The sequence below is a fragment of the Marmota flaviventris genome, chromosome 5, assembly GCF_047511675.1.
Source record: "Marmota flaviventris isolate mMarFla1 chromosome 5, mMarFla1.hap1, whole genome shotgun sequence".
Taxonomy (NCBI): domain Eukaryota; kingdom Metazoa; phylum Chordata; class Mammalia; order Rodentia; family Sciuridae; genus Marmota; species Marmota flaviventris.
Window position 1 is genome coordinate 132613946 of NC_092502.1, and position 23668 is coordinate 132637613.

Here is a 23668-nt window from a genome sequence, read left to right on the forward strand (position 1 = left end):
GTTCATAGCAGCACAATTCACAATAGCTAGACTGTGGAACCAACCTAGATGCCCTTCAATGGATGAATGGATAAAAAAATGTGGCATTTATACACAATGGAGTATTACTCTGCATTAAAAAATGACAAAATCATAGAATTTACAGGGAAATGGATGGCATTAGAGCAGATTATGCTAAGTGAAGCTAGCCAATCCCTAAAAAACAAATGCCAAATGTCTTCTTTGATATAAGGAGAGTAACTAAGAACAGAGTAGGGTCGAAGAGCATGAGAAGAAGATTAACATTAAACAGGGATGAGAGGTGGGAGGGAAAGGGAGAGAGAAGGGAAATTGCATGGAAATGGAAGGAGACCCTCAGAGTTATACAAAAGTACATACAAGAGGAAGTGAGGGGAAGGGGAAAAATAATACAAGGGGGACAAATGAATGTCAGTAGAGGGGGCAGAGAGAGAAGAGGGGAGGGGAGGGGAGGGGAGGGGGGATAGTAGAGGATAGGAAAGGCAGCAGAACACAACAGACACGAGTATGGCAATATGTAAATCAATGGATGTGTAACTGATGTGATTCTGCAATCTGTATATGGGGTAAAAATGGGAGCTCATAACCCACTTGAATCAAATTGTGAAATATGATATATCAAGAACTATGTAATGTTTTGAACAGCCAACAATAAAAAATTAAAACAAACAAACAAACAAAAAAAAAAAAAAAAAAAAAAAAACCTAGACCTTTCCCTTCTCATCAGGCCCGCAGTCATACTCCAGCTGCAGACTGGCAAATTGATTTTACTAACGTGCTCCGAGTAAAAAACATAAAATATCTTCTTGTATTGGTAGATACTTTTTCAGGATGGGTTGAAGCCTTTCTTACTTCTAATATGTGGGCCTCTAAGATAGTTGATCTGTTGCTTACTCAGATAATCCCCACAGATAATTCAGGGACTGGCTCAAGCGCTATCACTCCCTTGGCATTTCCATTGCCCTTACCGCCCCCAGGCTTACAGAAAGGTTGAAAGGACCAATCGGTCCCTTAAAGAGACCCTTACCAAGCTCACCATGGAATTAAGCCTCGACTGGGTAAAGGTGCTCCCCTTGGCTTTATTGCGCATTAGGGCCTTGCCAAAGAAGCAAGTCATGTATGGACGTTCCCTCGTTCCTCCCAGATTGCCTACAGAACCCCTACCCATCTCCAAAACCTATGCCCTTCCCCTCCTCTTCCATCTACGCTCTGAACTCTGGCACTATCAAGATTGGCTCTTTCCTGACCCCACTCTCTCTTAAAACCCTACCTCCTTAACACCTGGTCAACTTATTTACTATTGCCCACTGAGGAAAAAGCCCCCTTTAAAACCAAAATGGAAGGGCCCTGCTCAGGTGATTATGAGCACACCCTCAGTGGCCAAACTCAAACTACCTAATAACCAACTTACTCCATGGATTCATATTTCCAGGCTTAAGCCTGGCACTCCTACACCTTCATCAGAAGAGCCAAGGATCGTCACCTGTCATTAAGTACTGTTGTCAATGCTGCCCCTCATTTCTGGCCCCTCTTGGGTCCTCTCTTTTCCCTATGTCTGGAGATTCAAGGCAAGTGACCCTAAGAGCCCCCTCCAGCCAGAACCCCCCCCCACTTGCTTGGATCTGGCCGGTAGTGGGACCGTTGTGTGTTGTCCTTCTGACAAACCACTTAGATGTCTGGACACATGGTGACCCCTGAATAAGTGTGAACTACCTTTATCATAAGAGAGCACTTTACCAGTTGCCTTCCGGGACTTAGGAGGAACATGTGTGTTTTGTTTACCCTCCCAGTTTTGTAAGAATTTCAAATATCAGTATTTAACTTTGAGATATTTTATATAAAACCTGGAGAGATCTGACTGCTCTCAAAGGGAAATCTGGTAACAATGGGCCACCGTCCTCCCTTGGCTGCCTTCTTTCAGAGTGTGGGAGAAGTTGCCTTCTTTATTACAAAGCTGTGCCTTCTTGGTGTGAAGAGAGACAAGACTAGGGAATAAAGCTGGGAACAGTGCTCCAATGGCCAGAGAAAGGTAAAGAGAGAAGCAAGGTGGTTTCAGAGACACCCAGGTAGGAGAGAGTTTGATGGTCAATAAGAGCAGCCTTAATAGAGAGGGGAAGGAGCTAGAAGAGTGGAATTGGGGGTGTTAAGTGCAGGACAGGCTGGCCAAACAACTTAGCTGCAGGATGACCAGGCCTCTTAAACCCTCTGTCTGGTTCTTTATCACCTGTTTGCTTCAAGCCCAAGCCCAAATGCCCAAGCCCCCACTCAAGGCTGAACACTCAACCCCAACTCAAGGTTGAACTCTTAACCCTCCTTGTGCCAACAAGGTAGCTTGCAGACCCAGAGACCCCATTAGATTTGGGCTATAAAAACTCCCTGTGCCTGTTACTTCCCTTTATCATAAAGTTCATTCAGACTCAGGTGGGTAAAATTTCTAATCAAGTTTTTAACCAGCTTCTTCTCAGGAATTACCAACTCCTGGCTACTGATGATACCTCCAGTGGAGACCTATGCCGAATGGACTGACATCATCATGGATCTGTGGTGGGTAGGAACCTTCGTTGATCTAGTTCCTGAAGTTATACCGGTCTTCTCTGCCCTCCTGTGGGGGCTCCTTACTTTCCTCCACTCTGATTCCCCCATGCCACCCCACCTCAGCAGGAAGCAGCCAGAATGAGTGGACACCCACTCTCATTTAATAACAAAGAGGGGGAAATGTTGGCAGTCGCCCAAGCTCCAAAGACTAACTTCCCCATCCCCTGAGAAGAGCCATCCAATGGTTAGCCCTGCTGACTCTCATGATTCTTACCCACCAATCAGAATAGCCCTGGTGACTCTCATGATCCTTACCCACCAACCAGAAAGTGCCCCGTGCCAAACTGTCATAACTGTCAAACTGCCCCAGCTCTATAAATATGTAGAGCTGTTCCTCAATAAACGGGCACTTCTCCAAAGGCGAGCCTTGTCCGCTCATTCTTTCAGTGATAAATTAGTTTGCTCAGTATTTATTGGTTTATAGTTATTTTGTGTTAATAGTATAGTATTAGTTTCCTAGGTCTGTCATAATAAATTACCACAAAGGAAATGGATTTAAGCAGAAGAATTTCATCCTCTTTACATTCAGAAAGCAAGAATTCATGAATTTGATGTCTGTTCTCTCTCTACAGGAGAATCCTTGAGTTTCTTTGGCTGTTCTGGTCTTCCTGAGAAGGAATCATCCCCTATTGCTGACATTCTACTTGTTTTATAATTCGGCAATTTGCAAGATAAGATTTCAGGCTTGCTTAGAAATCCCAGCTTTGCAACTATGTGTGACAAAGATTTCTTCCAAAGCAGAATTAAATCAAAAGGAATTAATGCACAGTACAGAGCCTGTGCTCAGCAGACTTATGGTCTAAGGGCAAAGACTGAAGGCTTAGAGGGATATTCTTAAGCCTGAAACCTAGCAGAATTTTTCCTACTGGATTTTACACTTGCTTGGAGTTGCAGACTCCTTTATTTCTCCATATTTTCCATATTCAAATATCAGCATCTATAACTATTCTGCTATATCTCTCTAATCATTATTCTTTGGAAGCAGATAACTTGTTATCTAAGTTCACAGATTCACAGATAAAGACTTCAGTCCCAGTTAGAAACCATTCAGTTTCACCTACTTGATTCTAATGATGAGATTTAAATGTTTTTGTCAATGATATTTAGATAAGATTTTCAACTTATAAAATTGATTTTTAATCCCTTAGGACTTGTAGAGAAGTTGAGATGAGTGATGCTATTGTACTTACAAGAATGACATACATTTTGAGGAGCCAAAGGCAGACTATAGTGAACCTATAGTGAGTCCATCAATTATGCAATTGTGTTACAGAGCACAAAGGACAGGAGGAGCTTATTTTGGATTATACATGTAGATGCTAAATGCAGTGACAAAAAATACTGATAAATGAGCCAGAGGGATATTTGGCAGAAATAATTTGATGAGGTAATGTGAACGCACATGCAGAGAGAGGAGTGATATGGCCATGACTCAAATAATTCCCTGAGCCTACAGAAGATGAAAGAAAGAGGGAAAGGATGCTTCCTTAGGGTTCATGGGGGAAAGTTCAGTCCAGCCTCCAGAACTTTGAAGTGAACTATGTCTATCGTTTCAAGACACTGTTAGTGGTCATTTGATAAAGCATCCCCAGAAAGCTAGGTATATTTATTCATGTCATTAAAAATGCAGCAGCAATTTTTCCTTTTCTTGGTGTGCTAAAAGGTTTACGTAGTATTGAAGTTATTGTTAACTCTTTGGTGCAATGAACAGTGTATTGGAATTATTTGCTCTTTCAGTTTTGATTAAAATTCTTTAGTGAAACTTCTTGCTGGTCTGTTTTGAAAGGACATTCAATCCCAAATTTCTCATTCTTATATATGGAAATCAATTTATAAGGATTTGTCTTTTTTTTTCGATTTGCTCTTAGCAATTTCCCTCCCATAATATATTTTACATTAAATTTGTTTGTGTATAGTTTAAAATATTATGTTACATTTTTTTAAGCATTTTCTAGATGATTATTTTCTGGCATTTTTTAATGTTTCTTAATAATATTAAACCATATTTTTAATCTATTTTATGTTTCCTAACCCCCTTTTGTAATTATTAATTCATTTTCTGTTTTCAATTTTCCTACTTTATTCATATATTTAATTTATTTAATTTTTGCACTTCTTTTATTTATTTTTCTCAATCCATTTACAAATAAGAATGAACTCTCAGGCGTACTTAATTTCTATCCTGTAACTTCCAGGCATGTTCTTTTTCATTTTTTAAAGTAATTGTTTCTTTTTACTTTTACATGACAGCACAATCCAGTTTGATATAACTATAAAAGCATGGAATATATTTTATTCTAGTTAAAGTCCCACTCTTATGGATATACATGGTAGTGGGATTCACTGTGTTGTTTTCATACATGTACATGGAAAAACTGTCAGATTCTTTCTACTGTCTTTCCTTTGCTTATCCCCCCCCCCCCCAGTTCCCTCCATTTCACCATTGTCTAATGTACTGCTATTTTATTCTTATTGGTGCAACCACTCTGGAAATACTGGAAACTCCTGGGAAAACTTAAAATCCACATGTATTAGAATAAAATTTGACTCTTATCTCTCACCCTGCACAAAACTCAGCTCAAAGTGAATTAAGGACCTAGATATTAGACCAGAAACCTGTATGCACATACTAGAAGAAAAGTTCAGCCCAATACTCCAATATATCAGCTCAGGAACCAAATTCCTTAATAAATTTAATAATCAATAAGTGAGTTGGCATCAAACTAAAAAGCTTTTTCACAAAAAAAGGAAAGTGAGAAGAGAGAGCCTTCAGAATGGGAGAAAATTTTTTCTACCTGTACCTCAGGTAAAAATTAGCTATTGTTCCACATGCTGTATAGCTGTTTAAAAATTATCTCCCATGCAAGGATTTCCCTGACCTTCTACTGCCTTTGAAAAATTGGTACTCATATATCTGAGCTCATACAATTTAAGTCAACCTATAACATTAGCACTTGACATATTGTATTATAATAATATTTCATGTCTAGGCAGTTTTCTTCCAGAAAAGAGTATCATCTAATTCATCTTCACATTTCAAGTATCTAGAATAATTCATAGTTTACAAAGGGTGATTAATAACATTTTTTCAATCTCAATGATAGCTGTATGTAGAGCAGAGAGGAACATTATTATATTGAAGGACGAACAAGTCCATATTTTAAAAAGGAATGGTTAACAGCTGCATATACCCTAAATAATTAATATAATTTAACTTTTTGATCATCATAATATCTCACTAACGTATAATTTTTCTCCATTTATAAATGAAGAAACTGAGGTACAGTGAATTTAAGAAACTTCCAGAGGCCAAAGACTATAGTGATGTAATTCATATCCTTAAACACTAGGTTATGCTGCTGAAAATTTAATTAGCAAATAAGTGATGTAAAATAACAGTCCAGTTTGATGAATACAAATAAATATATTTTAACAGCATATAATATTCATATTATTAAAATGTCTTTATGTTTTATTTTTTTATTTAAGTATTCTCTTAAATTATAAATGAATCAAAATTTTATTAATTCTCCTAATCACAACTCTGAGTACCTCTACAATTTCTTTAATTCACAGACTTACAGAGCTAAGAACTGAAATGCTATTTGGGCAAAACCTTTTATCCACTCGGTCTTTGCTGAAAATGCTTGTCCTGGCATAATTTTAACTTCCCCAGGAAATTGGGCTTCCCTTACTTTTCTTTATCTACTGCTCAGTTTCCTAATTTAACAGCTCATTGTCAATGAGTTGAACCCAATTTTTATCTTAGATATTAGTTTTCTAATTTCATCCTATTACTCCTAGTAATTACTTTTACATATCATTGGTCTTTCTCACTTATAAAGCCATACTCTGACTCTTTGATATTAATCCATTTAATATTACTATAGATAGTTATCAACTCTCCCATCAATCTTTTTCCAACCAGTTGTACATATTTAAGGCTTTTTAATTGTTTCTCATTAATCCCTTTTATTCTTTCTTAAGCTACTGCAGTGTATTTCTTCTGTGGAGCTATATAACCATCAGAAGTACAGGACCCAGAAATGATTGCTCAGCCCAGTTGCTCTATGATTCCATTCTTCTTGAATTTCAAAGAGGATGCAAATTTCTGTTCATCTATGTAAAAAGAAAGAGACTATTGACCTCTTTTTTATCTGACTTCTGGGCTATATCACCACTTAGATTTTTAGATGCAGGATGGAAATGCAATTGATAGGGTCCATATTAACATTTTCATACAAAAAGTGTCATATTAATGATAAAACTTATCAAATGGGTATTTTAAATTATGGTGTTTTTTACAAATACAAGAAAAATTAGATAAATTTATTTTTTTTTCTGCCTGGACTCTTTTTACTATGGTATATTTTGTGGTTCTTTTCTGCTGTCTTTGCTAGATACCAGACATTCTTTGAAGACCAGAACATATACATAAGCTTTCTTTCTATAAATTTCTCTTTGGAAAAGAGTGTAGACTCATTCATAGTATATAACTGCAAGGATAATGATACAGATTAACGTTAATGTAGAAAATATAAGAAAACATTTTGACATGTTTATTGTCAATTAATCATGGGAAAATGAATACAAAGATTTTTCAATTCAAATAACTTAAGTATATATCACATTATATATATAAAGTATATTAATATACTATATATTATGTTTGTATAATTATATACCAGTGGATATGTGTATGTTCATTTCTATATATGTGCTTTATATTAAAAACTTAAATGGCTTCATATATGTAAATGCATACCAACAGCCATAGATATATAGATCAAATTCATCAGGATGTTTCATCAAGACATTTATTTACAGATAATACACTAAATTATATTGTAAAAATATATGATTTTAAAACAATTGTCAATAGTCATGCCTGTAGATGAAATAGCATAAACAAAATTTGCCTAATACGACTTCCTGTCAAAAGTCATTAGGAAAACAGTGATGAATTCCACTGCATTGAAATTTGGATTCTTCTCTCCAGAGCCTCTAGATAAGCTGAATGTTTTAGTCATCACTTTTGGTGCTCTGATCAAAAAACCGTACAAGAACAATTTTAGAGGAGAAAAGTTTATTTGGTCCTTAAAGTTTCAAAGGTCTCTATCTATAAATAACCAGGTCTCTTTCTTGGGGCTCAAAGTGAGGAGTGTGGTGGGGGAAAGTTGCTCAGAAAGTAGGCAGGAAGCGGGGAGAGAGAGAGAGAGAGAGACTCCATTCACCAGATACAAATTATGTAGCCTGAAGGCACACCCCCAGTACCCCCCACACTTATCTGGCCACACCCTACTCACCTTCAGTTACCCATCAGGGATTCACTGAGTTAAGGCTCTCATAATCCACTCATTTCTCCTCTAAACCTTCATTCATTGTCTCACACAGGAGCTTTTGGGGAAAACTTCACATCCAAACCATAATACAGAATAACATTTCAAATGTTAGAATTTAAAAATATAAAAAATAAGCCTGAAAAACTTTTTCAATAGTAAATTCTCTAATAAATGTTCCTATTTTACAGTGCATTCGAATTAGAAATCTATACATCCAGTGGGTAGGATGCCTTAATTTTTGCTCCTTGTTCACAGTCCAACAGTTTTTAAAACCAATAGCAAAGAAGAGCCTGATCCTTTTTTGGAACTCAAAGCAAACAAGGAAATAACAATGAAAATCTCAATAATCAAAATCTGAAAGACAAAAAAAATTGGTATTTGGGATAGTCTATTATGGGTATAGTTGAACATATTTCATGCTTTTCCCTTAGAAATTATTCAAATTTTATGGTTCTTTTTAGTTATACATGACAGTAGAATCCATTTTGCCATAATTATACAAGCATGGAATATATCTTGTTTAATGCAGATTGCAACACATCTCCTTCCCATTCACTCTCCCATCTCTAGTTCCCTTTCCTCTATTGATCTTTCTTCCATTTACCCATAGTTATTTTTCATTTAAATTAAAAAAAAAAATTTTCTAACATTTGTTTATTCTTATGGTTAATCTCAAATTATTTGTAAAATGAAATGATATAATGGTCTTTTACACAATATATTATAACTTTTAAAAAATACACAGTACATGGCTTTAGCAATTTTTAACATCTGTTATAGGCAAGAATGCATTTTCAGTACAGGTAATTTAGAGTGAATTAATGACAAAATGTCTTATTCTATCAGAAGCAGAATCTTTGCTGTGGATATGGAATTTCATTTTGTGTACAGTGAAAAATTATGGTAATGCATACTATGATACATGAAACAAAAAAGAGGGTTCAAAGGAGATTCCTGACAGAAATACACCTGGATATACGCCTTACACAAACAGTATTTAACTTGAACTGTGAAGCATAAAGGAACCTGCTGCTTCCCAAAAAGGAAGGGGAAATAGATTAACAGAAACATGAGGAAAGCAAGCATATGTGATTCAACAGACAGAGGGGATTTTCTTCTTCCTGTGCATCCAGGTGGTTGATGACATGGAATAGAAAGGCCAACTAAAGGACCAAATGGAGTGGCATGGAAAGTGTAAGCAAATGTGCTTTAGGCTGGGAATATGAGTCAGGGTTAGGGAACCTGTCTAGCAAGCAGGGGAGCCCTGGGTTCAGCCCCCAGTCCCTTCCCCACTTCACACACAACAAGATTAATGTTAATCAGACAACTGGCACACACTGTAATGCCAGTGACTGTGGAACCTGGGGCAGAGAACTTCAAGTTCGGGAGAAAAAACTTCCCTTTTAAATAGAGAATGAGAGAGATAGTAAAGGAGATGCTGAGGTAGTAGAATGATTATGAGTCAGACGTAGCTTAGACCATCCTTTCACCTTATTTTATCTATTTTTCAGAATCACCTAGTACATTTTTAAAATAAGTGAAGTTTCAAAGAATTAGATGAAGTCATAGATATAAATGGTAAGATCAAGATTTACTTTTGTTTCCACAGTAAAGGTTGTATCTCTTAGTACTTCCTTGACATAAATCACAACAGTAATATTTTGAGTTAAATTAATAGGCATTGTATGAGCAATTGAATAACCTAGGGAAAGGAAAGCGGCAGTACAAATGGTATTCACTAAAAAGGGACAGGGTAAATTAGAGTCTTGAAATAAAAGAGTTAATATTTAGAACAACTGCAATAAAGAATGCAAATTGATACAGGAACCATAAAAAGAGTTTCTGAGAGAGACTGTTGTAGAGAAGTCCATCCCGAGCAACAGAGGATGTCAGAGGACAGAGCACATCAACTTGCATTCATCCTTATCTTTCTTCACCTTTCCACCCAGTCAGGCTCCATTAAACAATGAATGAAAGTTACCAGAGTGTATTTACAATGTACCACGTCATGCATCAGAGAATTCCACTTGGCAATTTTCTGATGAGGGAATGATATGGACATGGATGTGCAGGTGCCCCTGCTAGCTGGTTTATAGAGTAGTTCAGGTTCTGATCTTCGAGGAGATTAGCTTTCTGCCTTGCTGACTAAACTGAGCTGCCTTAGAGATTAAATAAGAAACAGGTTTTAAGGATGATTTTTATCCTTTTCCTGCCATCTGAATCAGTCCCTCTTGAAGGGTAAAATGCATTGATTCTTTACTTTTCTTTTTTTTCACACTGGAGATTGAACCAAGGGATTCTTTACCACTGAACTACATTCAATAATATATTATTATTATTATTATTATTATTATTATTATTATAATATTATTATTATAATATTATTATTATTTAATATATAATTTTATTTTATTTTATAATAAATAAATAATATATATATAATAAATAAATATATAATAAATAAAATAATTTTATTTTATAATAATATTATAATAATATATATATAATTTTATTATTATATTATTATTATTATAATATTATTATTATTATTATTATTATAATTATTATTATTATTATTACTATTTTTAAATTTTGGACAGGGTCTTGCTGAACTGCAGAGACTAGCCTAGAACTTGGAATCCTCCTGTCTTAGCCTCCTGAGTCACTGGGGTTGTTTTTAATACATCATCAGTACTTATTGCTGAATTGAAAACATTTCTTCTTGAAAATATACATTTTGAGTGGGTGCAAAAGGGAATGAAGCATGTTAATTAAACACATGTGCGCACATGTGCATAGTTTCAATTTCATTTTTTTCTGGCAGCCATTAGATTGACCGTTGCTCTGCATGTGGGAAGATCTTCCCACTTTTTACAATGCCCCAATGTTTACATGACTTCAGATCTTGAATATAGACAAACTATTCACCACCCTGCTCAGTTTCTATAATTGTATGTTATTTCCTATTTTATAAGGTAATGGGACTTACAAGACAAGAAAAACCCTCCACATTCTCCAGCTATATCATCCAAACTTCCCTGTATCCATTGCCGTCTTCTTCCTGTCCCTCAGTTCTCTCAGTGTAGGAAAGAAACTGTCATAAATGAGCTGTTTTCATCCACCTGTGATCAAGATTCCATTTACTATTTACTATTTTTATTAATGCTGTTAATGTTCAATAGAAAACTACTTGAAAACTTGATTTAAATAATTGATTTAAAAGGATGCCCTCTATCACCAGGGCATCCTTTTAAATCAATTATTCTCCTGTTGGCATCACTGTTGTCTGTTTTCAGTCTCTCTTCTTCATATTAAAATCTTTGTCCTACCAAATCCATCTACAGCCTTCAAAACCTCTCCCTGTCATTTACTGCAAAGCTTCCCATATGAGGTGGTATGTTTTCCTTCTTTTTCTTTCCATAATCTTGCTTCTTATTCTTTTTCCACCACTAGTCAAGGTTCAATCTTAAGTCAATATAACAATATAATTACTAGGAGAAGTATTGAAAAGATTTAACACAATACAAATAACTTTATGGTACCAATTTATCAACTGGTGTTCGAACACACTCTACAATAGCATCACTTGAAGTACTTATTAAAATGCTGAATATTGCAGCCCTACTGAAGAAAATTAAGAGGGAGAGAGAGGAAAAGAGAGAGAGAGGAGAGACAGACAGACAGACAGAAACACACACACACAAACTAGGGATCTCAATTTTCCTATATTGCAAAAATAAGATCTGACTGTACATGAAGAGAGGAACACAAGGCAATAGGAAATACACTTGAAATTTTTTTCTTCAAATTGTGTATATTCCACTGTTAAGGTTATAAATAGAAGAGACTTATGTACTCTTAAAAGCAAAAAGTAGTAGTTTTGTTCTAAATGCCAGATTCTTAGAAACAAAATAAGACTGGAGGATAAAGTTAATGGTTTCACTGACACGGACTTCATGACTCCATGAAAATCAAGCAGAAGGCTGTGTCTTTAATGGGTGTTAGCAAACAGTAGTTTTGTATTAATCAGAAAATCCTCTTTATGAGGAATGGTGTTAACAGAGCTAGCATTCATGATAAAGCTTTTATCTGAAAGTTATAAAATATTTTACACAAATATGTATTATTTGAAAACAAAAAAATAGATGAGTTAGAGATCTTCTCATTAATTTATGCGGCATTTTGGAAAAAAAAATTTAATAAGAGAAAACAAACAGAAGGACAAATAGTTATATATCAAGAGTTTACAGTATTTGGAAATAGAATGAGATAGAGGAGAAGAAACAGAATAAAGGCAAATATTCTATATGTCAAAAGTAAAAGATAAATGGTGGAAAAAATAAAAGGCACCAAAACCTGGTAGACACTGGAAAAGCTAAACATTGATGGGGAAAGGATCTCACAATTGAATGCCAAAGACATTTAAAAGCTAAATATCATTCAGGTATGTATTTTGCCATTCAAGTTTTCAAGTAGTTTTCTATTGAACATTAACAGCATTAATAAAAATATTAAGTTTTAAAGTAATCCAGTGGGTTTGTATCTCCAAATTTCATACAAAGTATTCTGTGTGGCATGTAAGTTAGCACACTCCTTTTCCTGTCCTATCACACACATTAGTTGATTCAGAAAATAAAAGTTATTATTGTCCTTGAAATTACATCTGAATTTTTAAGATCAGAACAAGGTATCATTTTTAAAATAAGATTTCTACGAGTGTTTATATTATTTATGTATTTCACTCAAATATTTTGATAAATTCTTAGTTTTACTTCTAAGATTATTTACAGTTACATTTTTTTTTAACTGATACATGAATGCTATGGAAGCTGCCCATTTTTGTTATTACAGAATCATCATGGCTTTATTTTGAGGACATTTTTAACCCTTTATATTTAGTTGAAATGAATTATACTTATTTTTTGATTGGTATCACTGGGACAATTCAGGTAGACTTGAGCAATGAGAAACACAGCAAAGGTAAGGAGAGACACGGTCCAGGTATACTCTGCATCAGACTTCTCGTTTTATCAAAGTATGCTTTCTGAGAGAGGATCCAAAGCTTCTGACACTACCATAATTAAAATGTAGTAATATTACAAAGAGAAAATACATGGCTTATTCATACTTCTAGCAAATTTCCATTCTTTGAAAGATTAGTGATTTGTGTGAATCACGACATGTATATTATTTTACCTTCTTTAAGGAGAGGATTCCTTCTCTGGTGTCTTTGTCAGTGGAGATGGAGAATACCCCAACACCGTCACCATTCACAATGGAGTAGGTCATGTCAGCATTGGAGCCAGTATCAGCATCATTTGCCTTGATTTTCCCAACAGCTGAGCCAACTTGAGCTGATTCAGGAACATATAGTTGATAGTGCTCTGGAAAATATTTCATATTAAAAATAATGTTCATAAAGTCATCTTATAAGAAAATATTATAAAATTTAAATTTTGCATTCAAATAAATGTTAAACTAGGAAATAAATCATTTTCAGAATTTAAAATATTAGTTTACTAATTAGTAATTAAATACTAGGTTTATATGAACTTTAAGATATATGGAAAATAATTTACATGAAAAGAACCTGTATACCTTAACATACAATATCTTATTTGCTGTCTATCTTTAAGTGACAGAAAAATAGAGTAGTTAAGTTTCCAGTTTCATATTGAACAAAAATCAATTTAGTAAGCTATTAGTGCAATTCCAATTTATTTCTCCCCTCATATAGCATGTAAAGTTCAAATATAAAAGTTTAGGAATGTGAGAATTAAACAGAAAAATCAAGAAGAGAAGAAAAGTAATATTATAAGTGTATAACCATTTAGTGCAATACATAAGCCATGACAAAGATAATTATGCATTTATGTGTTTGTTTACCATATATTCCTCATCAACTTCTTGAAATTATTTGACATAACTTTATAATAGTCACAAATATAGTATCTATTAAAATTAAAATTAAATTGATGATCAAGTTGAAGAATGAGAAAGTACATACTTTGGCCATATAAGGTAGTATTTATAAAGTACTAATAGTTTTAAAAGTTTATCTTCTGTAGTCAGAAATAGTAAATCTATTAATTTCTATAAAGTTGTCTGATAATCATCAATATCAAGAATTTGTTAAGGATTTTTCTAATAATAAATATTGACTAGGACTTTTGTCAAAACCATTTATGAACAATTATAAAAGTGTAGTAATCATATTTTTTAAAAAATTCCTACTGATAAGTTAAAAATGTATTCATCAAAGCACTGGGTTGCAAATCCAAAAGAATAACATAAATAACAAAGTTTGAATTCAAATGCAATTTGATAAAGTATTTCATCCAAGAATAAATTAACATTATTTCAGCAGTATGGAAGGATAACATTAGACTGTAGACTGATAAACGTATTTCTTCAATGAAAATAATTTTTGTCTGAAAATCATTCATTGGATATGGCCTGATAGTAAAATTAAGTTACATCTAATTAATATATGCAGCTTTCTTTTTTAAAATTATGTTAAGAACATCTAACATGAAATTCAGACTAAACAAAATTTAAAGTGTGAAATACAGCATTTTTAAAGCACAATATTAAACTGCAGATCTCTAGAAGTTATAAGCCTTGATTAATAACTGCCCATTTCCCCCCTCCATTGAATGACAATCACAACACTGTTCTTTGGTCAGATGAGCCTATTTTAGAAGGCTCATTTAATTGTAATCATGGAATATTTGTGCTTACTTGACTAGCTTATATCACTTCCCCTAGCATCTTTCATGTTTATTCATACTGTCACAAATTGCAGGATTTCCTGTGGTTAAAACCTGAATAATATTTCATTATGCGTATGAATGGTATTTTTCTATTAACTCTATTCACTAGTCTGTCTGTTGACTTATATATTATTTCTACATTTTGGCTTTTGTGAATAGTGCCTTAATGGACATGGGGGTGATAATATCTTTGAGAATCTATTTTAAATTCCTTTGGATAAATGCCCAAAGTTGGCGTGCTGTATCATATAATAGTTCTATTTTTGAAGAACCTCCCTCCTATAATCTGGGTTGACAGCACCATTCTGCATTACTACCATCAGGGTATAAAGGAGTTCTAATTTCTACACATCTTCACCAGAACTTTTTTTTTTTTTTTTAATTTAGCCATTCTAACAAATGTGAGCTGATATCCTATTGTTGATTAGATGTGCACTTCCCTGGTGATTGTGACCTTGAGCATCATTTTATATCCAGTTTGTCTATTTATATGTAATCTTTGAAAAAATGTTGAAGATATTTGCCCATTTTTTATTGGTTCTTTAAAGTTATACATGACAGTAGGGTCCCTTTTGATACAATTATAGAAACAAGGAATATATCTTATTCTAATTAGGACTCCAGTCTTATGGATGTATACAAACTTGAGATTCACTGACCTATATTCATATATGTACATAAGAAACTTATGTCAGATTCTTTGCACTGTCTTTCCTATGTCTATCCCCTCTCCCTTCCTCATTCCCTTTATCTCATCCTCTGAACTTCTATCCCCCTCACCGCCACTCCACTATTGTGGATTACCTTCTATTCGCTTTTTTTTGTTTTGGGGGGTTTGGCTAATGACACTTAGCATTATATCCTCTATCCATTTTCTAGCAAAAGTCAGAAAGTTATTCCTTATGACTGACTACTATTCCATTGTGTATATATGGCACATTTTCTTTATCCACTCATCTGTCAATGGGTATCTCATTGGGCTCCGTAGTTTAGCTATTGTGAACTGTCATTTGCTCATTTTTAATAAGCTTACGTGTTGCTTTACTATTGAGTTTCAGGCATACATCATATGTTTTGGAAATAAACAATATGTCATATTAGACATATTAGTTACAAAGACTTTTCCCATTCCTAGACTGCATTTTCATTTTTATTGTTTCCTTTTCTGAATTAAACTATTTTAATGTGACATTGCCTCATTTACCTATTTTTATTATTACAATCTGTATTGTTATATCCATTTTTTGTGTTATAATCAAGAAGTCATTAACAAAACTAATACCAAGATTCCCCCCTGTGTTTTCTCTTAAGAGATTTACAGTTTCAAATCTAAATATGACTGTTTATTTATGTATGGATATGGTAAGAGTCTGATTTTACTCTTTTGGATGCAGATGTTCATTTTTTTCCAGCATCATTTGTGAAGAGATGGTATTTTTCACAATTTTGTCTTTTGTTTCTCCTTGATAAAGATTAATTGGCCACATACATGGGGCTCTATTTCTGAGATCATGACTATGTTCCTTTGGTCTATGTTTTCTATGTGAAAACCATACTATTTAATTAGCAGAGTTTTGCAATATATTTTGAAATCAGGAAGTGAAATATATCTAGCTTTGCTCTCCTTTTTAAAGATGTTCTGACTATTTAGGGTCTTTTGTGGTTTTGAATCGATTTTACAATTGTTGCTTTCTATTTATGTAAAAATATCATTTTATTTTGATAGATATTTTACTGAGTCTGTAGAGAAGATATGTCATATGGACATTTTATTATAATCCATAGATAGCATAATATTTGTGGAAAGTTTTTCTACTAAGAAGGGAACAACTCAAAGATGCCTACTTTCACCTTTTCTCTTCAACATAATTACCTCCTCAATGTAACTTTAGCTAAAGCCATTAGGCAAGTAAAAGAAATAAAAGACATCCAAATCAGAATAGAAGTCAATGTTTGTAAATGCCATGACATTATATATAGAAAACCCAGAATACTCCACAAAATGAACAACATCTGTTTGAACGAAAAATTAAGTAAAATACCAGGATACAAATACAGAAAAATAATTGTATTTCTTCAAAACAATGAAGATTAGGAAAATAATCTTATTTTCAGTATGTTAGCTTTTTATAGCCATGATAAACATTCCTATGTACATATGTGAATACACCATGACGAATCTTCACATCATATATAACCATAAGACTGAGAATCTAAATAAGATATGTTCCATGTTTGCATAAATATGTCAAAACTTACTCTACTATCATATATAGCTTAAAAAGAATAAAATAAAGAACTAGGGATGGTGGTATAGATTAACCAGTGTGATTAAAAATATTCCACACAAAAAACAATTTAAAGGAGGAAAGATTTATTTTGGTTCATTGTTTCAGAGGTTATAGGCAAATATCAGTAGACTCCATTGTTTTGGGTCTGAGGTAAAGCAGAACAACAAGGCAGAAGGGTGTTCCTCTCCTGGCAGCCTGGGAAACTGAGTACAAAGAAGGAGGGAGAGGCTGGGGAAAAGATATGCCCTTCAAAATCATGCCCTGTTGATTTTGATCATGCCCTCCAACCTCCCAATAATATGTTCAAATTATTAACAACCAACTGATAAGGCCAGAGTTCTCAAGAGCCAATTACTTCCCAAACACTACAACTCTGACCATTGCTGCACTGGGGAACAAACTTTCAACCCATGAGTCGTTTGGTACAACTGCCCCCTGTCCCTGTAGTTTCCACCATCTCCTCATGATGCCATCATTTCCCATAAGTGCCATTTCTGAACATTGTTTCATTATTACTAAATCTTCAACACATGAGACTTTGGTTGGCATTCTAAATTCTAACTAAAATAAATGGTACTGAAAAGAGAGAAGTACTTAGTAATAAGCTTAACTAAGTAAGGAAGCAAGACTTTTGCACTGAAAATTGCAAAACACAGATTAAGGAAATTTAGAGACAAACAAGTAGAAAAACACTAAGTGATCATGGATTCAAAGACTTATTTGCTTCTAAAGATAAAATTGCATGTTTTAAAATGCAAATATTTACATATTAAGGTTTAACTCTTGTGTGAATATGCTTATTAAACATTTAACAAATATTTTATCTCTTTTTATTTAGTATTGAAGGTACTTGGTGACAAAATTAATCTTAATGTTAAGTAAGAAAAGTATATATTAGTTTTGAATTTAGCACTCCCAACAAATATATAATTTCATAAATACATGAACTATATGATACCTTGACATTAATCATATAGTTTTATCAGAACATAGCATATTGACAAAAGTACAACCCTTAATGATACAGTTAACTAACACATGCGATTCAACCTTTTATTGCATTCTGTCTTCTCCTATTTGACTGCTGCAGTGTAGGCAGCTTATTCAAAGAGCACATATCCACAGAACTGTTTGAACTGGGACTAAAAAGAACTTCTCACTCTTTGCTATAAAAGCTACGGTATATTGGAAGAAGTTGTTTTTCAATGACTGTTTCCAATCTTCATGTTGAATAATCAAATTTAAGGACAGTCTGTTCCAAAGAATTGTCATATTGATTTACACTGGCCTTAAAAATATCAAGAGATGCCTAAAAAACACCTGTAAAATAGGTCAATATTTGTTGAAAAGATAGTATAGATATATTATTACAAAGTACAGTAGTACAGATCTTCTGAAATTTATTGTTTTAGAGAGGACAGAGTGAGATAAGTCCTTGCATGCCCAAAATTCTAAGGTCCAATGAAACCAGAAATTTACATAATTCCTTAAACCTCCTCACAAATAGTCAGCTAGTTAATATAGGGTATTGACACTTGCAAACAAAAGAAGTCTTAGAAAACAGGAACAAATGAATATACCACAGAATTGTTATAGTGGTGGCATTATAAATCAAGTTATTTTTATAAAGTTGTTTGTGAAAAGAGTTCAAATAAGTAATACAAAATTGATGGCCCAGAAAGCATTTAGGCTAAATCCTACAATATGATTCATGTACCAGGAAGAAGATATTTTTTTTAAGAATTGGATATATCAAATATTCTCCATTAACTATAATCTATTATAGAAAATAAACTATATTCAGGTCAGTATTTTATACAATTTCCATAGAGTTGAACATTCATAAATTTTAAATCATGTATCCAATTTACTAGGCATCCTGTAAAGAGGCCCTCTGATTTTCTCTCCATCCTGTTATTCATGACCATGAGTAATTCCTTCCTGTTGAATGCTGGACAGAGTGACTCACTTTCAATGAACTAAGTATTGTAAAATAATGGAATATCAATTCCATCTTTGGTTACAGTAATTTTGTGGGTTGTCTCATGGGTATCCTCTCTCCTACTCTACCTTGGATATCTTTCTTGGGGAAGCCTGCTGCCCTATTTTGATGTGGCTTTTTGGAGGGACCCTTCTAGCAATTGACTGATGCTTTCCAAAAATCATGTTAGTAAGTTGGAAACAGAAATGAGCTCCACTTCAACCAAGGTTGGATAAAACCTAAGTACCTGCTAACATTTACATTGGAAACTCATAAACCTGAACCAAAGCTAAACCATAGGTATATTTCTGACCAAAAGAAATTGTTATATAATAATTTCCATCTGTTTCAAGTGATGAAATTAAGAATAATTTGTGATTCCACAGTAATCAAATTATACACAGCCCTGCTATAGTTGCAAATGATTTGAGAAGTTCAGCAGACTCTTTTTAATTCTTGTTATCCTCTTATCCTTTGTGTAATGTTTAAGAAAATTAAAAATAAAAACTCGAAACAAACATGATTGCATTACATCTTTATTCTTGAAAATTTCCCTTCTTATAACTTTCACTTTGGTACATTTCCAAATTAAGAAAAAAAAGTATAATAAAATATGCATTAATATTATGAAACTTCTATATTCATGTATCTGCTTCGGATATTATTTTTTAAAAATATGGCACAAAGGACGTTGCAAATGATCTATTGCCATGGGCAAATTCTCAGTTCATTTTCCCAAAGAACGAGTGTTTTGAAAATATTTTAAATATTAATTTACGCATGCTTTGGGGCTGGGATTGTGGCTCAGTAATAGAGTGCTTGCCTTGCAAGCATGAGGCACTGGATTAGATCCTCAGCAACACATAAATAAATAAATAAATAAATAAATAAATAAATAAATAAATAAATATTTACACATGCTTATAAAAAATATATTGGAATGAAATAGTTTGTATGTTTTAGATTTATATTTATCGTGTATTTTTCCATATTGTTTATTTTACTCTTCATGGTAATTTGGGATATATCTAAGATAATATGTATTTTAATGAATTATTTTTAAAAATATTTTGTTAGTTGTAGATGGACACAAAATATTTATTTATTTATTTATTTAGTGGTGATGAGAATCTAACCCAGTACCTCATACATGCCATGGTAAATACTCTACCACTGAGTCACAACCGAAGCTAATGTATTAATTTTAATAGTATATTTGATTATGATAATTTGCCATAATTTATCCATTCTTCTGTGACCAAATTAGATTGATTTCAATTAATATTACTTTACTTACTTTCTCGTGCACATGCAACAGGATTTATCTAGACAATATTGACAAGTGAAGCCCTACCTGGACTTTCAGAACTTAGTCCTTCCCTGGTTCTACAATCCTATTTCTAACAGGTGAATTTCAGTTTCAATTCAAATTTTATTCACTTTATTCTCGAAAAATAGTATTTTCAATAATTTAGGTCTCTACTTCCATTCTATAAAAAAAATGTAGGAAGAGAGATTGTATCTGTGATTCCAATTGTAATCTAAAAATGTATGGCTACCAAACAAATATTCAAATCTAATATGTCCTGAATTCTGCTATAATATTTTAATAGTGGGCATCTACAATATATCTTTTTAAAAATTAAATTGACAATAAATTAGGAAATTTAAAAATTATACCATTGAAAAAGGAAAAACAATAAGTTATTTAAAATTCATAATTAATGGAACAAAGAAAACTGAATAACCTAATTTGGATATTTAACTTTTAGACCCTGCCTATTTATGATATGAACTGTATTCAAAAACTAAACGACAACAACAACAACAACAAAAAAAAACTGAAAATAAACAAAAGAGCATATAAAGGCCCAAAGGATAATTATCTTTAAAAAGTGTTGTGAATGAGACAAGGAAGTCCTCTTTCATCACTCCTATTTAGAAGAGTTGTTAAAATTTCATCCAAAATAATGAGAAAATAGAAGAATATTGGAGGAATGCAAATAGAAAAAAATGTCAAATAATCTCTATTTGAAAATAATATAATTCTGTATATAGAAGATACCTAAAACTCCTCAGAAGCGAAGACCTTTAGAGTTGATAAATTCAACAAAGTAGAGGGATATAAAAACAATTTACAAAAATAAATAGTTTTTATATCCACCAATAATAAATTCACTGAAAAATAAAACAGGGAAACAATTCCATTAAAAATAGCTATGAAGAAAATTAAATAAATTCAATACCTGGGAACAAGTGGAACTTGGATGAAATATATCTACAATGAAAACTATAGAACAGTGAAGAAAGAAGTTGAAAAAGATATTAGAAGATACAAAGACATCTCATGTTCTTGGGCAGGCAGAATGCATATTCTTAAATAAATTTTATTACTATGATCTATGTGTTCAATGTAATCCTTTCAAAATACCTATGGAATTATCACAGAACTTGAAGAAACAGTTCTAAGATCCACATGGAAGAACAAAAGGCCCAGGATAGCTATTCTGAGCAAAAAGAATAAAGCAGGAAGGATCACAATACCTGACCTCAAATTATACTACAGAGCTATCATAACAAAATCAGCATGATGTTGGAATAAAAAACCGACACAAAGACTGGAATAGAAGACACAGAGAACAAACCCTTATGGCTGGAATCATCTGATTCTGGATAAAGGTGCCATAGCACATTTAGGAGAAAAGACAGAATTTTAACAAATGGTTCTGGAAAAACTGAATAATATATTTGAAGAATGAAATTATATTCCTACAAATGCCCTGTATAAAAGTCAACTCAAAGTGATCAAAGACTGGAGAATTAGACAAGAAATTTTGCAAGTTCTATTAAATAAAATATAGGGTCAACACTCCAACACACAAGTGTAGGAATTGACTTACTTAGTGAGGTCCCTAACACTCAAAAATAAAGCCAAATAATCAGTAAATGGGATAAATTAAAAAGCTTCTCCACAACAAAAATTACAGAAGCATGAGAAAAAGAGAGCAAAAAGTAGGAAGAAAAGCTTTGCCAGATACTCCTCTGACAGGGGATTTATATCCAGTTTATATACAGAATTCATAAACAACACCAAAATTAGATAATTAAGTTAATAAATAGCTTAATGAATACATAGAAAATGAACTTGGCCAACAAATATATGAAGATAATGTTCACAATCCTTAGCAATCATGGAAATGCAAATCAAAACTGCACTGACATTTCATCTCACCCCAGTTAGAATGGCAATCATCAATAATATAAATAATAATAAATGCTGGCGAGGAGGTGTTGAGAAAGAAATAATTATACATTGTTCTCTTACTATGAAAATAGGTAGGGAGATTACTTTAAAAAGGAAGAATGAAGTCACACAGCTATTCTATTCCTCAATAATTTATCAAAAATAATTAAAATTAGCTATTAATTATAATAGCACATAACTTCCAATGTTCACCACAGTGCAATACAGAATAGCAAACATAAGTTCTATAAAGCACCAGCCTAGGTCCATCAACAGAAGAATGGGTGAAGAAAATGTGATAAACACACACACATACACACACACACAATGGAGTTTTATTCAGCCATGAAATTATGTTATTTACAGGAAGAGGATGAAACTAGGGATTCATGCACAGTGAACTAATCTAGACTTAGAAAATCAAAGGTCAAATTTCCCTCCTTATATGTAGAAGCTAGAAAGAAAAGAAGAAGAAAAAGGAAATCACATGAAAATAAAATGGAAACCAGTAGAATAGTGAAAAGATATCACCGGGGAGGAAGGAGGAGAGAGAAAAGGGAGGAAGTGAGGAATTTGACGAAATTACAATATGTATGAATATATCACAAAGAGTATGAATATATCACAAGCAGTTCCTATGTATAATTATAGGGAACTGATTTTAAAAACAAATAAGTAGAAGAAAGATCTGTGAAGGAATAGCATCTGGGTAGGAAGGAGAGGAAGAAAAGGGAAAGTTTTGAAGAATGAAAAAGAGCTAATGTATTCTGTGCATTTATGAATATGTCACAGTGAATCCCACCATTAGGTATAATAGTGATGCACTAAAAATGTTGCAACTCAAAAGAATAATTTCAGAAGATGTTGCTATTCTCAAAAGCAAAATAGAAAATAACTGATAACCGGAAGATATTTTAGACAAAAATTTTCAAACTGACATTCTAGTGCAAGAAATCTAGTAATTTTTCCCATTTACCCATTACCCAACAATAATAGATTGCTTTCCTATCACGGTTATTGGGAAAAATTCTGCAAGGAACACAGTAATGCAAATATCTCTTTTGAGTAAATAATATCATTTTGTACAAATATATGTATATACACAAATGTACATTAAGGATATTAAGTAACTTAAGTCAGCCCCCCCCCCAAACAAACATTATATGATATCCCTTGTATTTGTAATCCAATATACTCAAAATCAACAATGTTCAGATAAGATAAGAATGGTGTTTCACAGTGTCTGGGTTAGTGAGGGAAATGAGGCGAAGTTGCCCCAAATTTAGAAATTCTCACTAATGGAAGAAGAATAAACAATAGAAATCTAATATATGGCACAGTGACCATAGTTGATAATAGTGTATTTTATGCTTGAAATTTATTGAGAGTAAATTTTATGTGTTCTTACCACCTCCACACACAAA

At 33.1% G+C, this 23668-nt stretch overlaps 1 protein-coding gene across 3 annotated transcripts in view; it reads right to left on the bottom strand.

The window, feature by feature from the left end:
- Window positions 1-23668, bottom strand: part of Cdh18 (cadherin 18) — a 318203-nt gene that overhangs the window by 88917 nt on the left and 205618 nt on the right. For all 3 annotated transcript variants that reach the window (XM_071611877.1, XM_071611879.1, XM_071611878.1), the window contains exon 5: window positions 13152-13339. In XM_071611877.1, the coding sequence (XP_071467978.1) occupies window positions 13152-13339 (188 nt within the window). The remainder of the gene's footprint in view (window positions 1-13151; window positions 13340-23668) is intronic.